Source organism: Manacus candei, unplaced genomic scaffold, assembly GCF_025592945.1.
Source record: "Manacus candei isolate 608988 ecotype Guabito, Panama unplaced genomic scaffold, ASM2559294v1 h1tg000023l, whole genome shotgun sequence".
In the NCBI taxonomy this organism is placed as follows: Eukaryota; Metazoa; Chordata; class Aves; order Passeriformes; family Pipridae; genus Manacus; species Manacus candei.
Genome location: NW_026138071.1, coordinates 1,473,611 through 1,499,044, shown reverse-complemented (window position 1 = coordinate 1,499,044; position 25,434 = coordinate 1,473,611). Strand labels below are relative to the sequence as shown.

At 44.1% G+C, this 25,434-nt stretch overlaps 1 protein-coding gene across 16 annotated transcripts in view; it reads left to right on the top strand.

The window, feature by feature from the left end:
• Window positions 1-25,434, top strand: part of KALRN (kalirin RhoGEF kinase) — a 505,663-nt gene that overhangs the window by 428,281 nt on the left and 51,948 nt on the right. For 13 of the 16 annotated variants that reach the window (XR_007904562.1, XR_007904561.1, XR_007904560.1 and 10 more), the window contains 2 exons: window positions 20,500-20,783; window positions 21,600-21,704. Coding sequence is in view for 13 of the 16 variants with exons in the window: in XM_051787530.1 (XP_051643490.1) it covers window positions 20,500-20,783; window positions 21,600-21,704 (389 nt within the window). In the remaining 3 variants the exon portion in view is untranslated. Of the gene's footprint in view, window positions 1-10,886; window positions 11,766-20,499; window positions 20,784-21,599; window positions 21,705-25,208; window positions 25,305-25,434 lie in introns of those variants that run through there. The other 3 variants (XM_051787541.1, XM_051787529.1, XM_051787540.1) reach the window with 3 other exon arrangements.

Here is a 25,434-nt window from a genome sequence, read left to right as displayed (position 1 = left end):
ATTCCCACTGCAGTGCTTCAGGCAGGTCTACTGCTGCAGAAAGCAGGCAGAGCCCTTGGGATCACAAGACAGCTGGGCAGTATTTTCAGCTAGTTGGAAAGAGTTTTAGCTGTCAGATGCTTAAGCTAAGGAATGGCACTGGGGGAAGGGGAGACGGGGAGGAGAAGTTGTGAAGTTTAAAAAACCCGTAGCGGTACAAGTTTTGCCTTTTAAAGGCTTTGGAAGAACCCCCCCTCCCACAACGTATCGGGTCTTTACCAAACTTCCTCCCAGGCTTTTTTTATTTCTCGCTACCGACTTCGCATGCCGCCTGCTCGGGCACAGATACCGCCTTTCTTCATTTCTTCCCCCGAAAAACTCTCTCTTCCTCCCAGACAGCGGCGGGAGCCCCGTCCGGCCGCAGCTCCGCCCTCGCTGGCGGCACCGCCCCCGAGGAGCGCGCCGGGCTCGGGCACAGCGGCTCCGGTGCCGCGGCCGCCAGCGGCTCGGCCGCCCATCACGGCCGTTCCTCAATAGTTTTTTGCCTTCAGGGCTTTTTTTTTTTTTTTTTTTTTCCCCATTATTATTATTATTTTTTGGTTTGTTGTTTTTTCCCGAGCGGGCCGGTGGCTCCTTGCCATGAGCAGCCCGAAGGCAGCATGAAAGCGGGCAGGCGCGGCTATCCCGCCCGCTCCGGTGTAGGATGGCTCCTGGCGAAGTACTGCTGCTGCTGCTGCCGCCCCTTCAAAGGTCGGTGGGGCCCGCGGGATCCTGTCCCGGGGGGTTGCTGCGGGGCCGGGAGGTCAGCGGTGTCCTCGGCAGGGCAGCGACCCCCGGCCGGCTGCCCCGGGGACAAGCGGGGAACAGGGGCGGGCGGAGGGACAGCGGTGCCCTCGGTCCCGGCGACAGCGGAGGGCAGGGACAGGCGGGGGGACAGCGGCGGGGCAGCCGGTAACGGGCACCGAGAGCGGGAGGGCTGTAGTTGATACAGTTTATACAGTTATACATTTTATCATTACTTGGAGGAAACACCCTGGGACTGTACGGTCAATAGGGCGGGGAGAAATATTTGCTTGAATGAGATTTTTTTTTTATTATTTTTTTTTTCCTTCCTCTCTAGTCTTTCTTGGGCTCGGGTAGGAGCTAAATGCTTTGAGAACATCTGTTTCTCACAGTTCACAAATCTCTGAATGGTGATGGGGGGAGGTCTGGGGAAGCTGGCTGAGCTGAAGCGCCGAGAGAGATGTGGGAAAGCCAGGGCAGCTGGAGAGCCTTGTAAAAATAAAATCAAAATCATGGAACAGTGCAGCTCAGATGCTTTGACTGAAGGTTTCCCAGCCTGCAGTTTTTATGCTGTGATATGGCTCTTGAACTGGTTCTGAATAATGTGAGTTTTTTGGAGATTGTTTGTGGTATTTGTGTTTCCTGTTCTCTGGATGGCCGAGCAAAATGTCCTGAACAAAACTTGGCTTTTGTTTTCTGTCTTTTTTTTTTTTTTTTAGTAACTGTAGCTTTCAAATGCATTTTTTGGTAACCCTGAAATCCAGATAAAGAACAGATAAAGATGACTTTGAGGATGACTGAGACTACTAATTTCTTGAGGCACACATATGCAGTGCAAGAGCCCTCTTTCCTCTAACCTATTCAAATCTACTGAATTAGAGTCATGCTTATGTGGTAATAGCAGAAAACTAACTGGTGATGGAGTTTGCCATGGCTTTGTAAGACACTGATCTTTTTCAACCTGGGGAGAACCCACTACTTCATGCCAAATAAGTGATTCTTGAGGTCAACACACAATATTCCACTATTTTGCAGCCTTTAAGAAGGAACATTTAATCTGGTTGTAGGGGTAGGGCTGCCTGCAGAAAGGTTGTGGTACTAAACTACTGTGAAAGCCAAGTCTCTTGGACAGTCTGTGCTTTAATGTGTTGGCCCATGCAGCAGGCTGGAGAAGTATTCAAGCTCTCTGACAGGGCTTGGTCTTATACATGTTGATTCTAATGGATTAAAATCTCCCTGCTGCCTGTCCTGCCTACAGATGTCTCTAGAAGGGGGAAGGGGAAGCAGCTGGCTCTTCTCTCCCCATTTGAAATGTTAACTTTGTTTGCAGTTCTAGTTTATTGAGTTGGTAACAAAACGTGTTTTGTGATACAAATTGATTTACTTCTCTCTTGTCCTTGGTAACAAACTTCAGGTAAAACTTGTAAAAGGCTATCTGTCATGTTGTATTTACTAAAGAAAACCAGAGGTAGTCAGATGATGGAAATATTCCCTGAATTTAAGCAGGTACCAAGCTGACATTTGAGTAGGGATTCAGGTGCCTCAGATTACAGCATCAGTGCACCCGTTTGCAGCTTCTGCCATTAAGCTTGGAGATGGTTTACTGTGGCCAGTAAAAAACAGACTTTTGAAGCTCTAACTTCATGTGCTCTGTGTTTTCAGTGATCACCTGGGCTTCTGGAGGGGACACTGTTATCCCAGGGCTTCTCACTGATCTCAGCCTTGCAGTGCAAATGGGTGACTGTAGCTTGTATTTAAGAGAGGTGTGAAGCGCCTTGGAACTATTCTCAGTGCTGCCCCATAAGTGACCTTCCCTTTTCCTTTGGAAATTCGGCTCTGCTTTTTTCTGGTGACAGATGCCTAGTGTATCTTGGTCTTTTACAACAACTGAGTAGGTTTTGTTGTGCAAATAAGAACCTTTGGGAGAGAGAAATTGATGAGTGTGCAGTCTATGTTCAAACACAGGTTGTGTTGGTATGAGCTGCATCACTGCTTTTCTTGCTGTGGAGCTTGGAAGTGATGTGGATGCTTGACATCCTAAATAGCAGCAATAATGCAGAGCTGAAAAAACCCAAAGCATAGGTCCCCAGTGTATCATGAAATACGTAAGTTTTGTGTAACTGGGCATTTCTCTGAAGGATTTTGACAGATGACTCAAACTACTCTTTTGCATTAGTCTTCTCCCATCTATTGCAGCAGTGGAGACCTTGATGCTACTTTTTTGCTTTCTTCTCTTGGTGAGTTTCTGATTCTGTCAGCTTTGCCCATGTACAGAGCTATTGGGATCCATCCAGAGAAAGCAAATGACACTTAGTAACATTTACAGTTTTGCTCTGACCTCAATAGTCCCCTGCATGAACTAAATAAGGACTACTTGTCTGTTCTGAAGTATGGAGAGATATGAATCCTAATATAGGAGTGCCTCAGAGCAAGAGTCTGTCACTTGCTTTCAGCCATAGAGGGGTGTAGTTAGGAGCAGTAAACTAGCATAGCCTCTAGGCCAATGCCCTTAGTAAGCCAAGAGTGGGCAAGGAAGGCTTTTTGCTGTGTCTCCTAAATGCACAAATGCAAAGTGACCTAGTGTAATGGGATGCTTCTTAATGCTGCAAAACTGGCCCCGATAAGAGGGTTCAAATTCTGATGGTTTTCTGATAGCTAGAAAGTCATTGAACTCTCCTTAGAAATCAGTCCAGGACTTGCAATTATATACCTTATATGTAACAGATATACCTTATTTTCTTTTAACATGAAGTCTATATCTCCTTAGTTACCAGTGTGGCTCAGATTAGAGGTTGCTTTAAGAGAGTACCGATGAGGGAAAGTGAAGAGATGGGAAGTATTCCTGCTTTGTGAAATGTTTTTCCTAAAGGTCCACTGCATGCCTTGGATGTGAGGAGCTTAAAATTTTGTTGCCTTTAAGCACAGAGCAAAGTCCAGTGGGTGAGTCCCATTACTCTACACTACCTTCAGCGTAGGGCTTTGAAGCTCATCAGTGGGTGGGAGCATGGAGATTGGGTGGAGACTAAATTCCAGGCTTTGATGCACAGGGAGCTGTAAAGACTAGCCAGTGACTCAGATTTAACCCAGAAATTAAATGCTGTGTGCAAGGCCTTATTTAGAGGACATTTTTTTGCAGTAGCTCAGCTCATTTGGTTCTAGCCCAACCTGGAGCATGCTGGGGTCTCATTGCCCTAATGGGCACCAGGAGGGTAGAAAGCACTAAAAAGGTATAGGAAATGCTTTTCATTAAGCATGAGAAGAGAGATGTTCCCATCTACTCGACTTGAGAAGCTGGCTATGAGTGTATCAGGTACAGACAAAGAAAGTGGTTAAAAGTAATCAACTGTCAGAATAACTTCTAGAGTTCAACACCTTACACCCGGTTGTAGGTAATATTATGTGGCTGCAGAGTGGTTTCAGGTGAGAATATAGAATACTTTCTGCTTGAGGGTAGCCAGAAACTGGGAGGATGGATTTAAATGGATGTGTTATATTGGCTTCAGTAAAGAACATGTCCTCTGCCTGCTTGTACAGTTGCTCTTCTGAGTAGGCTGCTGATTGTATCCAAACTTTTCATTTCAGAACAAAAGAAACTTAACCTGAATGTCAAACCTTTAATCTCAGTGTGTTAAAAATGAAAGGTTGAGTGTATTTGTGTCTGTGCTAAGCTCCTGGTAAAGCTCTTATTTTAAATTTTCTCCCTCCGGCTGCTCTTATCTCCTACAGTTTTGGTCTTCCTTCTGCTTTTTTTTTTGTTTGTTTTACTATCCTCTTTTTCTTTCTTTCCTTCCTTCCTTTTCCTCTTCTTGCCTGAGTCTTTGATTTGTTACTGCTGCTTAGCTCTAAGATTAACAAAGACAGCTTCTCTTGACAGAGTGATGGTGACTTATGTGCAGTGAAGCGAGTTCAGCCAGCCACCTTGTACATCTTTCCTAGCTGGTCAGAAACAGAGCCTTAACTGGAAGTTAGGAAAACAGGCATCATTGCAAGGGCTGTCAACAGCACGTTAATAAAAGTTATTTCTTCATTAGGGAAAAAGTGAGATCTGATGGTGCTTTTTATAGAAGGTGCTGACACTTACAGAGAGCTGCAGAGCTTTGCTAAGGAAACTGGTACCTTTGTGCTGAGTGGTAGCAAGAGAGTGATCTGCAGTATTATATTCAAGCCCATAACATTTCCTAATTTGAACATATTTTATTTAGTGCTTCAGGCTGAGCCATGGTTACACTGTGTAAAGCATAATGGAATGCATGGCCAAAGCAGTTCCATCAAAATTGAGGCAGAGGAGAAAACAATAGTAAAATTAAGGGTGTCAACCAAAGCTTGCTTAGTTTCCTGGTCCTTCTTGAATGAGAAATATGAGGAAACTGTTACCTTCCCCAAATAATCTGCTTGGGTGATGTCCATCTGTTGCTCATTAGTTGCATCTCAGTAGAGTCAAGAGGATCAAGTGTACTGGTCTTCTGTAGGCAGTCTTTCTCTCTCGTGCCAGAATTGAGCTCTGCTCTTTCTCCTGGCAAATTCAAGAGCAAATGGCTGTGGTGAGGTTTGTGAGACTTGTTATTTCCTTCCAGTTCTATTAAGAGAAAACTGGTAAGCCCATGACAGGAACATCTCTTCCAAGTCCTGTGTTTTCCCACCTCTGCAGGCTGAGTCAGGAGTCAGAGTAGGTCATAGCAGAGGGTTATTGGAAGAGACAAAAGAGTTGATGAAAATGCTGCTCAGTTGAGCAAGCAGGATTAACTTGACAAGGTGAATACTGTTAGGAAAAAAAATACTGTTTTTATTAGTGTGAAACTGTGCTTTCCCACACCTGCTCTACACCGTCCTGACAGATAGTTCTGAGTTAAATGTGTCCCAAAAGCATGACTGACAGTCCCCATGCCAGTCTTTTGGGTAAATAGACTCACTACTCTAAACCTGTTAGCATTTGTGTGCATGGCAACAACACAGGGGGATTTCAGGAGAAGACCTGGGTCTGATAAGTAACCTCTGAACATGGACAGAAGGAGAAGCATGGCCACTGCTCTGCTGGCAGGCGGGGGGGAACAGTTAGGTCACTATAGGATTACTCAGTTTTAAGTGTTGTTAAATCTTACCTGTTTGCAGGAGGGTTTTTTGAGGTAGGAACCTTGTTCATGGATACAGCAGGTCAGATTTTCAGTGGGTCTGTGTTACTGTAAAATATTAAGTGTCCAAGAGCACAGGAGGTTCAAGGTTTTTAGAAGTGCTGGTTGCTGCACAAGTCTTTCTGCTCACTGCTCTCATCTACCACCAGCCACTCTCTGTAAATATGATGTTTATCATATCAGTGCCAGAGTTGGGATGCTTTAGGAACTTTCTCTCCGTTTCCAAGATCCAAGCAATAATAGTGTTACCTTTTTTCTCTCTTTTGAAATTTATGCACACCGCTAGACAGCTCTAACTACTTTCAGATCTTAATTGTCTAAAATATATAGCGAGAGCTTCCATAAAGATCAGCTTGCAGTTAGTAGTCTGTAGGTGAATACGTGGTTGGGGATCCTCATTATTCAGATTGCTGCATTGTTTTCACCTTCTATACATTTGTCCAGCTTTAAAGAAACATGGGGTTTGCTTTTATGTAGGCAAAGCTCCTAAACTTCCCATTCACTCCAAGAAGCATATAGGAATTTACAAGGCTTTATTCATCTTGCCAAAAGCCTGAAGAAGGGAGACTTTATTCTAAGTGAAAGAGAACAGATAATTGTGAAAAATATAGCTTGGGTAACTCCCTGCTCAGTGCAAAAACACAGGGTAACTAAACATGCTGTTTTCCTATAAAATAAGTGCCAGATAGATGTATTGTTCAGGAATTCAATGCACGGATGCTGAAATAAAACCTATCCATTTTGAAGTGAAACAAAAAGGGCAGTTATTTCACATGACCCCAGAAGGTTTTTGTTTGGGTTTTTTTTCCCCAAACTGTTATATTTCAGCATACACCTTGTTAAAACTTGCATACGTATTGGGAAAACTAATCTATCATTTCAAAGTTAAAAAAACCCAAACCTCAAAATATTTCGGTCTAAAAATAGCATCAAGATACTTCTCAAACGCACCAGAACACTGTTTCATTTCAGTCTAATTCTTGTCTGTTAACAGACCTTATGAAAACATTTTCATGTTTGGCAAAAGTTGCAGTTTCTTTTCAAAAGAGCAGTTGGTGGGCAATCAGTGATTACAGCAAGGATCTGCAGATGTTGTGGTTTTCAGTTCAGTAAGGAAATCCAATTTTCTGCCAGTTTAGCCACTGCGCATCAGTTGCTATTGCAGGACAGTTCAATTGCTAATATTGTATCATGTAATTCAATGTCAAGTAAAGATACTTTTTAATCCAACTATAGAAACACGTCAGGCTGTTTTCTTAAAAAAGATGCTTAGATCACAAGTAGGACTTCAGGACATGTAAAGAATTATTAGAAAATACCTAATGAGATAAGCCTGAATACATTTCCCTTGGCCATCCTTTGTCGTTGGAAAACCACAAAACACAAGTTAACCTGTTTGCTATTAGCTCCTAATGTTTCATGTGGCTAATTGTGCTGAAACACAAACCAGTCCTTTAATTAAAGGTAGTTAGTGCATCCCATTGGGTCTGCTGTTGAGTTTGACCTGCCTCTCAATCCTTCAGCCTCTGGCCTGGACCAGCCCCGCAATCCTCTTCCCAGCAGGCTGAGACCATGGAAATCGCACACATCACCTGGGCTCCTTTCAGATAATTAGGCCAAAATATGAAAATTTCTTCAGTGAAGTCCTAATGAAATGAAAAGTAGAACCTGCAAGCTGAATTTAGCAGTTAATAATAGAAGAGCCATGGGGGTTTCTTCTCTGTGATGGGGAGAGACCCATTGTATGCTTCAGTTTACTATACAGGAGCTGTGGTTGTTCAGTACTTTCAGAAAATGAAAAAACTATGTCTCCTATTTTGTGTGTTGCCACAAGTTAGGAATTCCTATTCTCTTGCCTTTTTTGCACCCCAGTACACTTGGTTGTTCCATATGGTACAGCCATTGCTAGTCCTGGTGCAACTCAACAGCTTTGAAATCTTGGATCCCTGCAAAATTGTATTTCAGGCTGTGAAGTTCCATAAAGGGATGAAGCCTGGAGGCCAGACCTGTTGGGAACCCATTAGCAAACATCATCCTAAGGAACCAGTAGGTGGTTTCTGGTCAAGATTATTATCTTGTGTATTGGAAGATTGTAAATTAAACATGGAAATTTAATGTTGCTATGTACAGGAGAGCACAAGTAGAGTCTATATGTGAGTTTTGAGCAAAGATCCCCTGTTCACTAGCACAAAACAGCATTGAATTAGACATTTAAGAAAGAGAGGGACTCTGGCCCATGATAAGAAGGGACTGGATTTAGCGACCCTGGAGGTGTCTCCACTGTTGTGTGTTCTGAGCATTTTTCCATGTTCATTTTTCACATGGAGCAAGCAGATCAGAGCACAGGGAAAAGCTGGGAGTGGCACATCCCCAGCTGCAGCTAAATCCTCTGAGGACACTTTTTCATGCAGTTCAGCCGTGCTGACAATTACAGCTACAGAGTACAGCAGCCGAGGATGTGCCCTGTTATGCTGTGTTGGATTTTTGTCTCATCTCTTCATAATGCACATGCAGCTTTAGTGAACAGAGGTTTCTTGCATCCCGGGGACATGCAGTACAGTCATAACCTATCTGAAAACACATTACAGCTCAGTGGGTGCCCAGAAATTTTCTTGAGGTCATGTAGGAAACCGGTGACCAACTGCGCATCAAATATTCAGCAGTGATAGCTTCCAGATTCACATGGACCAGTTGATTTCAGGCGCGCGTGCCCTGGGAAGCACATCCCACACGTACCCGAGATCATCTTGTTCTGTGGCACCAGTTGGCTGTGGCCAGAACAACACCCACGGCGCAGTGGGGAGCAGCAGGGTTGCGCCGGGGGGGGGAAGGCAGCACCCGAGTGGTGGTGAGGCAGGAGCACGAACCTGCGTGTGTGTTCCTTCTCATGGACTGGGATTCGCTGCAGTCCCGGATCAGATCTGCTCATGTGGAGCACCCCTGATGAACAAGGCCCCAGCTGTCTGCTGCCACGGGAGCGTGTGCCAAGGCAGGCCGTGAGGAGTGTTGCACAACTGGTATAATTTAACCGCATGCTGAATAAATACACTTTTGAGAACTCTTTTGAAGAGATGTTGCCTAATTAATCCTGCAGGGGGTATAATATGTATACTTTTGAAATCCAGTTTTAGCATCCTGCAATTAGCTTTTATGGCCTAAGGATTTAAGACACTCTTTAGTTACTAATGGTAATCTGTTTTAATTAGAAATGCAAATGTATTTTAGATCCAAATGTGTCTGAGTGGTACAATGTAAAATGATGATTCACAGCGAATACCATTGAAGTGCCTCAAGTCTGGTATTCTTTGTACCTTCTGTAGTTTGAACCCTGAGGATCAGCACAATATTCAAGCATTGCTCTCAGCTGAAGCCTGTGGAAGCTGAATAGATTTCTTTAGGAAATGGAATAAGTATTAATCAACAGGGATCCTTTCTAGAATGGCAGAAGGAAAATCATAGCTTTAGGCAAGAAGGAGGCGAATGCTTTGAATGTTAGTGGTAACTTCAACTCCACAGTAGCAGAGCATAGCTCCTGCCAGGGCACAGGTGCTGAGCAGACAGCAGCATCTTAGTTGACTTTGTCTTAGTGTCAGAGAAATTACTCAGGCTTAAAGATCCCAGGCTGCTCATAGGTGGGGGGGAGGGCTGTAGCTGCTCAGCGCTGTGTTGCTGTAAAATTTGATCCAACAGTGTGTCTAAGACAAGCCTCTACAGCAAGGCAAGCTCCAGACAAATATCTAAAGGATGATGCTTGTTGAATATTCACTGCAGTCACTTGTCCTGGAGATACTAAACTATGAGGCAGGTCGATGTCTGTGATCAGACATCTTACATTGCAGTAACAGATCGCTTATATTTGACAAAGTCTTTCTAAAATCAGAGCCTCTGCTGCTAGACTAATCCTTGTGTTGTGTTCAAGTAAGTGTTTCTTTTACCTGATTTCTTTGAAAGACGGGGCCAAAAGAAAGCAACTACTCAGCAATAGGGAAGATGGCTTTTATAATGATTATAGTTTATTAGACGTGTTGCTTGGTAGAGCGTTTTTACAGCTATTTATGATGAGAGTCAGTGATGCAAATGGGAATGAAGCAGCACAGTTTATGCAGTACACCTCTCCACATCTCTGTTAAGCTGGATGCAGAATTGTTTTCCATAAGGAGGCTGCTGGTAGGGAGCAATGGTGTGGGCACCACAAAAGCTGTGGGAGGTTCTCTGTAGCCCTCCAGAAGTCAAAATCAATAAGTTTCTTAGGACTAGCCTTACTGGGAAGGCTGGTGGCTGGGTCAAGGCACTTGCACAGTTTCAGAGGGGCTGAGACCTCAGCAGGGTGCTGCAGGGAGCACTCCTGTTCCCATGCAGCAGATGCTCTCTGAGACTTCAAGTTCCTTTCTTGCTGACGCAGATAGAGTGTAGCAGTGACTTCGTCACCTGAAATTTGATAAACTTGTTGACTGGTATCAGAGGGAAGGTTCCTCACAGATCTTCTCCCTGCCCCAGAGAGCTGTCAAACAAAAAACCAAGGCGTAGATCGCGTGAGCCTGTTATATGGGACAGCAAGTGATGTTCTGATTTTCCTGCTTAAGCTGAATGAATGAAAGCTTCCTGCAAGTCTAACTGATGGTCTTGAATGTGCAGTTAAAAGTCTCCGAGCTGCTTAGCCATTTCCCTGTGCTGTGTTCAAAGAGCAAAGCATCACAAGCACCAGCAGTTCTTATCTGTGTGTTTTATTTCCAAACCGCTGTTTGCATTGACTTCATTCATTACTTCTTTTAATTCATCCCAACCAGTACCTTTGCTGTGAGCTTGTATTTTCCACTAGTATTTCTGGAGGACAAGAGTGTGGAGGAAGCTGCTTTGGGCACCAGCCCTGGAGGCTCCAGCTGCAGTGTGTCTGTCGTCAAACACCCCAACCTCGTTGTTCTTGGTGGTTACGTGGTGTCCACCCTTGCCCTGCACCACTTGCAACTTATTCTTATTCCATTCTTTTCTTTTCAGGGGCTGTCAGAGCCTGAATAATTTAAGAGTGAACAAATGAGAGACGTTCATGGAGGACTCTGTTCTTACCTAGGCACAATTTGACAAGCATGTAGATTGCCTTGGGTTTCCACTGCACCTACCACAACTTTACTAAGTGAAAAGCCCCCTTTCCCAAACATCTGTGTCACTCTTGCTTAGTAAAGTTATTCAAGATCAGCGCCTTTGGAATTGGTTGGTAAATGGACAAAGACTTTCTCTTTGCCCGGAGCTCCTCACAGCCTCCAAGTACCAAAGAGAACTCCACAGCACTAGAAAGCAAGAGACAGCTGCTGAATGTTGGAAGCTACTGCATTTGGCAAAAGAAGCTGATGCTAAGATGCACACAGTTGTGTTTGTTTGTTCTGCTTGTTTTCTGTGCTTTCTGAGGCCTGTGTGTGCCTGGAAAGTTTAATGACCAATCCCTTCTTTCTCAACATGCAGTTTTTCTTCCTATCCCAAAAAGCTTTGGGTTCTGTTCTTGCTTTTTTTCCAATTCCAATTTTGTCATTGATATTCTTCTGTTGTTTCCATGAAGAATTGTTTGGGTACATGGCCACACTTTCCTTTGAGGTAGGGAGACCTAAATATGACATTGAAATGTCGTTGTCCTCCCTCCTCTCCCCCAATTCAGCAGAGTAGTCCACCTTGTCATAGAGATTGCTGGCTTCAAGTGTAAGCCAGAGTTGACCTTAGCAATGATGTCATTTAACTGAGAAATTACTTCAGAATTCTTACAGTAGCTCAATTTGGAAGCTGCTGAATGAAGCTGACCCTTGACACTTCACAAAAGAATAAGGCTTGTGTTGTACTAACAGCTGCTTGGAAACCATGTGTAATAAAGTTTGTTTTTGTGCCCAATGTCTGGGATAAAAGATGGTATTTGCCGACTCTGGTACCCTTACGCTCCCAGCAGAGCAAAACTGCTTAGATCAAAGTTAAAAAGTCTGCTTCTATGTGTGGGTGTCTAAGCATTTCACAGTTCCTTATGCTAAAAGTAACAGTGTACTTGCAAAGGCCAGCAAATGCTGCTCTTCTTGTTCAGCTTCAAACATGACATTTACCCCCTCATCATCCCATATAGCTTTACATAAAGGTTCAGGTTAAAAGTTTTTTTACGGAACGTGCATAAGTCTCCCATCAAAATATATCAAGGGAGATTTTTGCTCTGTGTTTGGGGCTTTGTTATTTTTGCTGCTGGAAACTTCAGGGTCGGGAATTATTTTTGTCACAGAACAAGGACAGTGTAAATACAAAATGTAAAGTAGAACTTAGAGAAGTGCTTCAACGACTTGTTTGACTAAATTGAAATAAATGTTGATTTGTTCAAAAAAAAAAAAAAGCATGCCCTTTCTGGATCTTGTTAGTCTTGACTTTTTATTTCCTTCCTTTGCTAAAGCAAAATGTGTGCCTCTGGCTTCAGAGATCTGCTTTCCCAGCTGGGAGACATTACGGGAAGACTACTCCAACGTGTGCTCCCAGCAGATGTGTTGGACTTGCTATTGCTGTGCTCTGGGCTGGTCCAGGACATGTGCTGGGCACAAACTTGAGGCAAGAGAATGGGTGAATGAAATCAGGTGTGTACGGATAGTGCATCTGGCCCTAAAGTCTGCTGTGTGGAGCAACTACTTTATTTCTGAGCTTTTCCACAGCCTTTCATTCAGTAAAAACCTATTCTAAAAAGCTGTTGCTTCAAGGTTCCCTTGAAGGTACATTATTGCCCTGCCTTGAGTCATATCTCATAGTATTTTGGGATAGGAGCTGGCTAGGAGTATCTCACCAACACGTTGGTGGATTCACTGTGGATGTTTATTCTCTTACTATGTGAGGGGTCAGATGGGACTCTGAGGCAGGATGAATTGGGCTGATAAATGGAGACAAAAAGGCTCAAACTTCCAACTAGAGAAGTTGTAGATACCCATCACAGTTGTAAGCTGTTATATGGAAACATATTTCTGAGTGGGACACTCAGAGAGGAGGACTGCAAGCACTTCAGCTGCTCTTCAAGTGCTTGGTGCCATAGGGTTGAGTTGCACACTTTCCTGGGGCCTCTTCAGAGGCACAAAGACATGTTCTGCCTTCATGTGCAGCAGCTCCTCAGTTAAATGCTGATCTGTAGGAAACAAGACCCTGCCCTATATTCACCTGAGGACTCATCCTGCTCTCTTCCCGGTGCTCTCCCTACCAGTCAGCTCTGATAAAAGCTTAGATCCATATGAAGCAGCAGATACAATAGAGAATTCCTGCAGCTGCTCCTCTCCCTAGGCACTCTTGGAGAGTACTGAAGTCATGTTTTATTTCGGCAGGCTCTCTCTGTGCATTCCCCTTGTGCTGTTTCTCTCCCTGGAGACCCAGCTCACTCATTCAGCACGCTCTCAGGATTTCAGTAACTTTTCTTGCAAGGTCTCTTGGGACCACGCGCCTCTGTGCTGTTCCTCCAGGCTTTTGGTTTTATCTCACTCTTTGAAACTTTCCCAGAACTGCAGTGACTTTTCTCTGACCTCCAGGAACTGGAGCTCTTGAGCCCTAACACTCTGACTGGCACAACCAAGACCTGGAGACTACTTTGAGATGTCAGCTTTCCCAGCACATGCTGGATGGAAGCTGCATCTGAGCAACACCAGCTAAAAATAAAAGCTATTCAACTGAAGCTAATGGCAGGTTGCCATCAGTTATTGCTCATTAAAGTGGATTGTCAGATGCTTAACTTCAGCTAATCATTCCCTGCTGCGAGATCGGCCTGGTATGAAGCGTACTCAAATGTGGGAAGGGGATTCACAATAACTAAATTTAGCCAAGGGTATAATTTCCTCCGACTCCCTCTGTAGTTAATGGAAAGAGAGAGGCTCCTACAGAGTGTGAGTCCCACTCTGCATCACCCTTGGGCAGAAGTGTGTGCAGCTCCTTGACTGCCAAGAGCAGGAGGTGAGCTACGGCGTGACACAAAAATGAGCAGCTCCAAGTGACAGTGTTTACCCACCCCAGCTGGGTGAGTGCTTGTTTTCCTCAGCTAAGGTTTCAACCTGCAAGTAATAATCAGAAAGTTGAATGTGAAAGCCAGCAGATAGGTGACCATTTCCCAGAGGCAAAACCCATATGCAAAATCCCCCAGGAGCATCTCCTGCTTTGCGGTGCGGCTGAAAGGAATTCTGCAGATCATTCTTTATCTCAAAGCAGCTCTTCTTTCATATTTCCAAGAAATACCAGCTATTTAATAATGAAACAGTGTGTTCTGAATGTCGTGTGATTAATTTAGATTCTAGTCCTTTTTTTCCCCTGTTCTTTTTGGAACTTAGTCATGTTTGTGTGTTTGGCAGTGAAACAGAAAGTCAAATTTTGAGTTTTTACATTACAGTCAATGATCAGAAAGTTTGTCCAGTACATTTGCTACTTTGTCTATTGGACTAGAAACTTTTTTATAAAATATTTAACTTCAGACCATTATTCTTGAGTTTGGACAGAAGTCATTTCATCCATATAAATGGAGTTGTGAAAATCCTGCCAGATTGATTTGTGCCTTTTGATGGTACTTCCAACTTGAAACTTCAAACAATACTCCCAAGACACAAACAAAAGTCAGTTGAACCTTCTCAATTTGCTCATTTCCAGGAGATTATGGAGTTAGGGAGGGCATTTGAATCTCCAAACAAAATTAGTATTTAGATTTCAATGGCGTAGTTTGAACGTGCCTTTACCCTCTGGTGTGGAACTGGCTCCTACATGGTCTCGTCTCATTTTTAGCTCAAGCTGAAGCACGGGGCAGGTCTGCAGTTGAACACGTGCAGAGTGGCTGAGCAGAGCTGGGAGCCAATGGGGAGCTTTGGAAGTCTCCAGGGCACGTTTTGCAATTCCATTGCGAGAGTTTAATGTACTTCTAATCTAAAGGGCTTTCCAAGCCAGTTGTCCTCTGTCTTTGTCTGACATGGGCACTGAAAATTTCGTTGTGTTCACTTACACTCTTCACTAGAGCCTTCTTCAGAGGCTGTGCCTGAGGAAAGAAACAGCTTATCTGTTGACATAAGAAGTTGTCAGATTCATGATGTACATTGTTAAAACCTAGTTTTTTTACTTGAGGAATAGCTGTAAAGTGACTTTGTATTATCCAAATGTTGTTGCTTCCCAAACTTTTGCAAATCCATGCCAGGTTTTACATGCAGAATAGGCTCTAACACTATAACTGGGATTGGTACTGTCATCTGCCTAAGCCACAAAGTTTTGTAACCCTGACTTGTGCCAATAAAAATGTTTCACTGAGCATGTTTTGGACATTTAATACAAAAGCACAGAAGAGACCAAAGAAGCAGTCTTCATACCTCATTCTGCCATCTTTGCATGTGTCAATAGAGCTTTAGCCCTGAATCCCTCAAGCAGACCCAAGGTGGCTCTCAAAGCAGCATTTCCTAAGGGAGATCATAAAACTTCAAGAAGCTGAGAGCTGTGAACTGGAACCTACGGCCTGTATGCTGGACATGCTCTTGGAAAGGGCAGGAGAGGGTGCATTTTGGTGGTTTAGATGATTCTTGTTTGTTTAGTGTGAAATTCTAACATAGGGGCTTTGAGCATAGGGTGGGTCTAGATGATTCCTGCTTTCCAAGGTTTGTTTTTTTTACGGAGATTCCTATTCTTTAGGAAGCTTGCTCAAGTAAAGACTGAGTCTTTCACCCATGTCTGATTAAATTCTGTCTTTGTCAGAAGTATTATTTTACAAGAATCACTAAATGTGGAAAACGGTCTCTGCTGAGCACAGCAGAGCTGATTTATGTGCTCATTGGTCAGATTGCCATTACTGGCTTTCATTCACAAGTGGAATTATTTCTGAAAAAAAAAATCATTGATTTAAATGCACATTCTGGGAGGATTACAGAGTTCCCATTCTGACACATTTTCTTTGACTTCTGTGGAAAAATCTTTTTCTCTCAGTCTCTTTTTCTGGAATAAAATTTCTGGAGAAATCGAGCCATAGATAAATGAGAAGAGGATTCACCTCACCTAAAGCAAGGTTGTGCCCTGCTCTACTCACCTGTCTTTATAGCTATATTCTGTATTATCTTCTGGTTATGGACACATATTTCTTTCCTATCATATATGATCTGTGATTATTATGTACCAAAAAGACAAGCCTGATGTTTTCTTTGGAGTTGCTGTGAGAGGCCTTTCCCTTTCCCTGTTAAAGAGTTGAGTTCCTGCAAAGGAGTCTGGTGCTGCATGACTGATCAGACAGACCTCCTCTCCCATGTGTGCTCTGGGGAACAGGGAGGTAAAAATAAAATGCCTTGAATTTATGTTCCACCAGTAATTCCTGATGACTCAAATGGGAATACAACTATGCCTCTAAAACCAGGTCTGTGAGATTTTCATTTTTCCTTTCACCCAAGGTAGCACAGAACTGGAACCTTCCATTTTTCAAATACAAGAGCTGTGCTTTTATAGATGTCCGTTCATTTGAGCAACAACAACAAACATTTCATGTCTCCAGCAGTGCAAAAGCACTGAATGTTAAAGCTCTTTGGTCTGGCTGAATATCTCTCACAGTCATCTTGCCAGAAGTTTTTTGGAGGTTTGCTTAGGAGTGTTTTGGAAACCATCATTTCTTCTCTCTGAATGAATGGTTTGGCCAGGAAATCAATCTAGCCACACGAGTCTGCTGACCTCCCTACACCCATTTTGCTTCACCAAATACCTTTTTTTAGACATGTGTGTCCTGGGACACTGGTGGGAGGACAACTGCTCATGGCAGTGTGAGGACAGCCACTGCTTCGCTGGTCCCTGTGGGCAGCAGCAGCTGCCTGAATTATCACGCGATGAGCTGCTGCATCTTTTCCAAAAGCTCTCTGGCTTTTCTTAAGCAAACTTTGTTTCCAAACAGCTCTACTAATGCAGTTTGCAAAGCACATATGTGCTAGTGCTTTGCAAGAAGAGCACGGTAACGTGTTGTCCTCTTCCGCTCGATCCACCTGGTGTCTGCATCTCAGGCCAGTATCAAGTGTCATGATTGATGTGTTTGTAGCTGTATGTGCTGCAGAAGCAGTGGAGCTCACACAAGCTCAGCTTAGGAGCTTGTCTAAAAGGTCTTTCCTGGCAGATTTTTTTGTGTTTCATGTTTCTGTCTCTTATTTCACGAGCTCTGCTCTTCCTGGAGCTTCAGTCCTGCCTCTGCGACCATGTCAATCTGACCTGCTTTATGTGCAGAGGAAATCACTCTCAGGGCTGGCAAAACAACAAATGTGACTTGCTCACAAATGTGTCAAAATTTGCAGTTCCTTTAAGAAAGAAAAGGAAAAAAGGTTATGAATATTGTGTGTGGACTCTCGGTGTGGCTTTTGCATAGTGCATGTGTGGTGGTAGTGGTAACTGGAATGATGAGGTTGGGAATACTTTGTACCTATGTAGGGTGCTGGGTAGAGAAAAGTCACCCCACCTCGAAGGGCTCTAATGGTGGCTGGGGAGCAGGGAGATTCGTACCAGTCCTTCTCTCCCACCTCCCTGCCTGTCCTTCAACCACAAGGAGACTACACTACCATGTAAAGGGAAGATAAGGCCATGTTTCTAGCCTTGGGCTGCGTGGACCAAGCAAAGCCCAGGCTCTGTCCTAAATGCCTTACAGTGCTCCAGCAGGGCAGTTCAGCAGACAAGGAGAAAGAAGGGGACTTTGTATTTGCCAGGGCTGCACACAGCATGGTATGACCAACCCACGTTTAGTAACCCCTTGGTAAACAGCCTTTTTCATCACCAAAGGCATGACCTTGGGCAGGAAAATCCAGAGCCTTGTTCAGGTGGGACTGTTGCGTGGTGTAACACGCCTCCCTCTGGAAACCTGTGGATTGGCTTTCGCAGTGGCTTGTGGCTCTTGGGGGCTGATGTTTGGTCTGCAGAGTTTTCCTGGCCCTGGATAAAACTTTGGACAAAATTCTTGCAAGCAGGGAGGGTGAGCTGTGGGCCAGCTCGGGACTGGGGCTGTTTCTGCCCACCCGCTGCCTTACCTGGAACGACAAGGGACAACTGACTGTCGCTTCCCCGGGCCGGTTGAGCAAAGAGTGCTGTGGCAGGAGAGGTGCTGTGTGTCTGTCCATGCCCTGGCTGTGGCTGTGCTGCCTGGGTAAAGGAGAGGGAAGCAGCAAGGCTGGGGCCTGGCCCTGCTCGTAAAACCAGGGCTGTTTTATGGTGGAAATGGAGGTCCCTGCCTCTTCCATCATGGACCTCAAGGTTCCTTTATCTGGATATGCCTTGAGCCTGCTGGGCTGACATAGGATCGCATGTCACAGTAATAAAACCTTCGGGTGGATGGGGTTGTCCCAGGCTCCATTAGCCTCCTGTCAACTCCCTTCCATTACCAGAAGTTAAATTGGCAAAGTGCTGTCAACTGGAGGTAGGGATTTGGACTATGTTACTTACAAGCTGTCGTAAAAACCTCTCTGTACGTTAATCAACAAGGTGAGATCAGCTTGTCGTCAGTTCTCCTGAACCTCCCAGCGAGCCCAGTCCCCACCAAAGGCAGTGAGTCTGTGATATGGCTGCTTGCTCCAAGTCATCCCTGGGAGTGGCAACCTCACAGAGTGATCAGTTCCAGCATTTCTCCTTCTGTGACTGCAGCCCAGCTCCCTTTGCACCAGTAATGGCCAAAGTTAATCCTCCTGCAGCAGCGGTGGGAGCATGAGCACCTGAGGGCACTCCTCTTGGCAAAGCCCCTTGGCAAGGAGCCCTCAAGCTTCCCCCACTGCCTGTGGGGCTTTCAGTGGGTGAGGGCACTTGGAAAGTCAAAATCAGCATGATGAAACACTGAATTTTGCTGATGCAAGGTGCACTGATAAACTCGCCAAGCATCACGTGGAGCCTGCGAGGGGGAACTATCCAAAGGCTTTTGAGTGGAAGATAAGCTGCCCCCGATAAACATTATCTTGCACTAGTTGATTTAACGCCACTTTGTGTACATGAAATAACATCAACAGGAGCTGGCTAAACCCAGACCTTTCTGGCCTGCTATTTTGCCCCTATGGAGGAATGTCAGTAAGTCACCTGGGATCCGTCCTCCTCCCAGCCCCCTCTCTCACTTACTCCTCCTGTTGTCAAAAGACAGATGATTTGGATTTTCTTCCTGTCTGGGAAATGAACTTTGACTTTCTCTAGCTTGTTAAAATGATTCCTGTATGTTCTAAAAATCTAACTTTTGACCTCAGGTATGTAATAAATTATTGGTTCAACTTCTGACTGAGGCTGTGTATGGTTATAAAATATTCTGACTCTCACAGTCTGTGTTGTACAAGCTGGCAGACAAGGCTGGCTGCAGGCTCTGCCCTGTGCACAGCCAGCTGGGAGCAGCAGCTCCACTCAGAGCAGGTACAAGCTCTGCATGCTCATAGCAGGAACTGGCTTCTAAAACAACACAGGTAATGATTCTCTGGAAGAGTAGCTCTCCCTCAGCATTTGTACAACCCAGCGTCTCTAATGATATTTACTGCTGAACTGAGAATATCTCAATGCACCAGGCTATGTTCATGTGCTATAACTTAGGTTTTTGGTGTCTGCTGGGGCAGATAAAATATTCAGAGATAACAGTCTAAAAATGTTTAATAACATCAGCTGACTGCTTTCTGACTTGTATTTTACAGGCGTGTGACAATGTTTGAATTTTGTAAAAAAACCCTTCATCTTAAACTGTGTGGGATTAAACATCGAAGTCCCCGATTGCTCCTGGGGAGGGAGTTGCCTTGCCATGGTTTCAAAAAGTTGAAAACAGGGCGCTTGTTCCTAAAGGGCAATTGAGAAATCTTTGAGCAACTTGTTTGTTTTGGTTTTAAAACCTTACTGACGTTTGCACATCTCTGGTCTGTTGCGTTTGGGGGGAGTAAGGAGGTTGCACCCATTTCTAAGGTGCTAGTCTGAACATGTATATTGATGACTGCAGTTGAAAGCACTTCAGCAGAATCTCCTGCTAATGGGACTATTGGTTAATTTAAGCCTGTCTTCTGTCTCATTACTGAGAGTTTCCTTTGATTTGAATAGTTTGTCATTTTTTGTAATTGTTCATTCCAGTTTCTTAGTTCTAGGGAATGTGTGAATTCTTCTGACAGGGTGCTTTCAGGGGCAAAGGAAATAATTTTAAGGTACTTCAAAAGTTAGTAGGTAGTCTAACTAACAGTCATGTAACTGGGGTCTGAAACCAGCTGAGAAACAATTATGGAATCGGAACCTGACAATGTGTTGGTGGTTGTCAGGTCTCCTGTAGCAATCTGCTTTTTGTACTTATTTTCTTCCTGGCAGTTCACACTGAAATTGTGGGAAGAAGCTGAAAAGTTCAACATTTAGCATGAAAGTCAGGCTTTCATAAAAAACTAAGTAACTTTGCTGTGTGTGATCTTTCATAAGGACAGATAGTGTGGTAGGAAATGAGAGAAGTGTGTAAGATTGTGGGAAATGCCAGTTGCAGGGCATATTCCACTCTCTGGTGTGCAATAAAGTTTACACAATGTCCATAGGTCACAAAGCCTTTCATTGAGGCAGCTTGTATTTTCATGCTTAGTGCTGCCCAGTGCTTGACGTGCACCAGGGAGCAGAGGAGGTGCTGGTATGAGCTCTCACCTGTATCGCTTTCTTCCAGATGCGTATTCGGTCTCTGCCAACGACAACGGGGGCAAGTCTGATTCAGTGGCCAACTTACAACCTCAGCCATCCCTCAACTCCATCCAGAGCTCTCCTGGCCCCAAGCGCTCAACCAACACCCTGAAGAAATGGCTGACTAGTCCTGTGCGCCGGCTGAACAGCGGGAAGACCGAGAGCAACATCAAGAAACAAAAGAAGGTGCGAGATGGCCGGAAGAGCTTTGACCTTGGCTCGCCAAAGACTGGAGACGAAACTACTCCTCAAGGAGACAGCGCAGATGAGGTGTGTGTTGGTGTTTGTTGCGGGGAAAGACTGTGTCTCCAATAGTCTCTTCTATGGTCTGTGAGTCATGCTTGAGTAAACGCAGTTCCCTCAGGGTCTAGAGGGAACAACAAATCATATGTAAAATCGCATTGTTTAAAGCAATTAAACAATGTTTAAAGCTGTGTTGCAAACAGCTTTGTCATCCAAAGAGCAATGGAATATATAGGGAAGAGCATTTCAGAGTTTGCAAATGTTATTGTCCTTTGACTAGATTTTTAAATAGCCTATTAGAAAGCTGCCAAAGATAAAAATGAAATTATTCTTGAGCAGCAGAGGTTCGTATCAGCTTTATCCTACTATACCAGTGTAATTCCTTTTTGAAAGAAAATACTCAGCCATCTTTCTGTTAAATCTGCTATGTTTCTGTACCTACAGTTTTTCTGCAGGAATGTTCTTCACCAGAGTGGTGCTTTCCTGATAAAATGAATGAGGAATTAAAAACCAAAAGTGCAAAAGATACTAACTGAATGCAAACAGAGGAACACATTTTAAAAATTGTACATTGAACAGTTCTTATTTGAATGAAAAAAATACTATTCTATCAGCACACAGCTATAACTGCCTTAGCTGCTTGGCTGACCTATAAACTGTATTTCTGTAAGCCTTAGAATGCACCAGGATTAACTGGCAAAACCTTAAGTCGTTATTGCTTCTCTCCCATTACCTGCAATTCTGTCCATCCAAAGCAATATTGACCCTGGGACTAGGGCTCAGATACCTAAAAAGGTAAGGGAAACCCGTCCCTGCTTCTAATTATATCTAACTTTTCTTCAGAAGAGCAAGAAGGGTTGGGGAGAAGATGAACCAGATGAAGAGTCTCACACACCTCTTCCTCCTCCTATGAAGATTTTTGACAATGATCCAACCCAAGATGAGATGGTAAGGCCTCTCCCCTACTATGTAATTTTTCTGTTTAAGTGCATTTCTCGCATAGCTATACACAGTGGTTTCATAGTGGTCTTCTAGTATCCGGAACTAGCCTAGACTTGTGGTTATAAGAGACTCCTACAAGCAAATCATAATCTAATACCTTTTTCCAACTGGATTTACAGGTAGGACTAGATAAGCAATTTAGTCCTGGCATCCCATTTCATGACAGGTTGATTGTGTGCCTGTGCTATGTGTGGTCAGAAACTCCATTCAGACTAATACATCTAATTTAAAAGTACTGTTGGTGTCTGGCTGTGGCAGTAGAAATGGTATTTGGTGGCATTATGCTGGTGGTGGTAGTTCTCTGACGTTAAGTAGAGTCTCTTGAGCGTTAAGTCAGAATTTGCCATGGTAGATGGCACAGTGGCTTGCAAAGTCCTTCAGTTGGTCTCAGGATGAGAATCTGTGAATGTGGCTTTCACAGTGGTTTGCATTGACAGTCAGTGCAGGTCCTGTCTGCACGTCCTCCCCCACCCTTTCCTGGTTCTGTCGTTCTCCCTTGTAGAAAACTATCCTCCTGTTTAGCAGTTTCCTGCTTTCCTGCTGACATCTGTTTTTAGCACTGCCACTTCTGTATCGCTATCCTCTGATTGTAATTGCTGCAGGCAAAGAAGCAAGGATAGGGGAGATTAATAAATTGTCAGACAAAAAAACAACCCAGAATGTTCTTGGGGAAGGTTCAGGCAGGAGTTTGGAAATACAGAGAGAGAAGGATGTAAATATTTCTGGGACTCGAGGAGCAGAGCGATGGAGTAAAGGATTTGGGGGCTTTCTGCTAATCTGTCAGGAAATGTTATGACATTGTGGTGGCAGCGAGACCAGAAGGAAGCAGCTGGAGTTGTGGACTCTTGCCCTTTCAGTGCTATGTGTGCTGGTGGCTGTCTGGAGAGGGGCAGAGGCGAAAGGTCGGCGAAGCAGAGCTGTGGTGGATCCATGCCCAGCACAATAGCTGTTGCTCCTGGCTTGTTCCCCATGGAGTTTAGCTAAATGTTTGGGGGCTAGCTTGCTTTTTGTGTGTGGGGGGGTTGTTTTATTTTGTTTTTTTTAAAGAAAAACAAAACTGATTTAGGTCAGGTCACTATTTTTGGTGTCCAACATGCCATATGACTTCAGTATTTCTTAAATACATTTCTGACAGCGTAAATGTTGTGGAACTAAACTGTTTTCTGCTTCTGATGTTTGAGCTTTATCAAGTGTTTTGGCATCCTATTTCTTTACCCACTCCTAACAGACGAGATGTGTCTGAAACCCTTTTTCTCTCTGTTTTTCTTCCCCTCCTCAACTTTTGTTATGGGGGAAAAAAAAAACCCTAAAGCTCACAAACCTGGGTCCCAAAATTCCCTGGCACAGAACACTGTGTTAGCAATGTTCGAGCCATGCTGGAGCTGAAAGCTCTCTAATCACGTTAATTTGAGCACAACTTCTTCCTCATGTGCTCCCTCTCTGCTTACAGGCACAGGCTTAGGTTGGACCAGCAGCAGCAGCATGGGGCAGTAGCTGTGGCAGGGGTGAACTGCATGGTGTGGGAGGTGACACTTTTCCCTGAACCCATCTGCAAGGCAGCAGTAATCGTGCCTCACTGCTCCTGGAGGCTCTTAAAAAGATAAATTGGAAGATATCTTTGTATTAGAAATTCATAATTTGCTCCCTGGGAAATAGAAATACAATATTTTGATTTGCCCCACACCAACCAGACTCTTGTCAATCCCAGAAGTTTTATTTAACCCTGAAAGTCTTGTCAGTAGCAAATGTTTCCTTGCTTCCTTTAAAATCTTGAAGTTATTTATTTTTCAGAGATATTGAGCAATTTCAGTTAAAATAAGTGAGAGCAACAGCTGTTTAGTGCCTCCAAAAATTGGACTCCTTCTGCTAGAATGGTTATGTTTGGCCATTATCATCAATATTGTCCAGTATCTCTTCAAAGTCCTTATTTTCAGTCTTCTTCTTTTCCTAGACATGTCTGTCTGCATTGTAGGTGAAACAGGCTGTCTGAGCTTTAACATTTGTATGAGATTCCTGCATTACCAGCCTAATTCCTTAATTATCAGCCTGATTACCTGTAGTTTTTGTTGTTGTTGTAATTAGAATTGCTGATTAGATGTATTATTTGTGAAAGACAAGACGATGACTGGCAGGCTGTTCAGGTTTCTGCTCTATCACAAGGCTTCTGGTTAGGATTAATCTCCTTTGCCTTCTTTTTCTTCTCCTGGGGCTGTGTCACTCAACAGGAGAAACCTTCCCAAAGGGCTGCAGAAAGAGGTGGCCAGGTGCCTAATTCCTGCCATCACATTTCCACCTCTCATTCCCCAGCACTATTTAATCTCAGATGCGTGTTTGTTGGCACCTGCACAATGATTTCACTGGAGTAGCTGCTCTCCAGAAGACTTTTATTAAGCAACTGAGAGATGAATAAACTTTTTAATGCAAAATTTATAAAAATTAGCCATGCTTTAGTCTGTGTCAGCCTGCTGAAAGCAGGTTATAAAAGGGCTTATAGTTTTAGTCAGTGCTTGTATTGCCTTCAGAAGAAATGTACATACAGGTGAGCTAATAAATCCCAATTCCCATGGCTATTGAGTGGGTTTGGATGTTCAAAGTGAGGTTTCCCAGGACAAAGATCAAGGAGTGATATGCCCTTATAGAGCAAAAACCTTAAACTAAAACTGAGTATTTCACACAGAGCCATGGGGGTGCTTGGGAGCACATTGAAGAGGTCTTGGTGTTTCTGGAGATCTGTAAGTGGAGACATCCAAAGACACGACATGATGTCAGGCACCTAAAATTGAATACCTGTGACCAGCAGACAGGCATAGAGGCAAGACTGTGCCAGGTACCCAGGATAGATGAGACATGTAGGGGTGTTTTTTCTCCACTGGTTGCAGAGAGAAGAGAGGGAGTTACATGTTTTGGATGGCTGAAGTTGCATGAAGGGGAGGTGTCATCCAAGTTCATTTGGAGTTGCAGTTGATCTGTGGGGGAGAGGGAATTATTTGTTCCTCCCTCCTCTACTGCCTGTAATTCTGTGTGTGCCTTGTGCTTAACTGCACTTATTAAATATGTATGTATGGGGGAGGGGGTAATTTCTTACTTCTGCAGTAAGATGATCAATTTTCTGGAGTCTGTAAGACCACAGATGTCCTTTGAAGGAGGAACCAGCCGACTTCAGGAGTATTGTGACCTGCTTGTAAATGAACTTCAGTTCTTTGATGCTGTTCCCTGGTTCCCAGTCTTGGAACTGCTGAGGGAAATGTGTAGCCAGAAGTGGATGGCAATTCCATGCTTGTCTGATACGGCGACACTCGCTCACCTGTCCGTGCATGTGGCCCTCTAACCCTCCAGCTCCCCTTCCGCATTCGTTCTCCTGCCTCAGAAGCTTCTTCGCTGACCGCTTGGTTTCCTACTCCCTTCTCATCCTTTTAACTTGCTTTTCCTTTGCAACCTGGTGTCTTGCAGTCCTCTTCTTTGCTAGCTGCTCGACAGAGCTCCTCCGATGTCCCAACTGCTGCGGATCTTGTCAGTGCAATAGAAAAGTTGGTCAAAACTAAGCTGGTAAGTTTAGTGTTGTGAAAACTGTGTACAGAACAGGCCTGACGTGACTGTAGGGAAGTGCTATAAAGGCTGCCTCTTGTTTCTGGCTTCCTTGCTTTCTACCTTCATCTGCTATGCTTTTATTAACCTT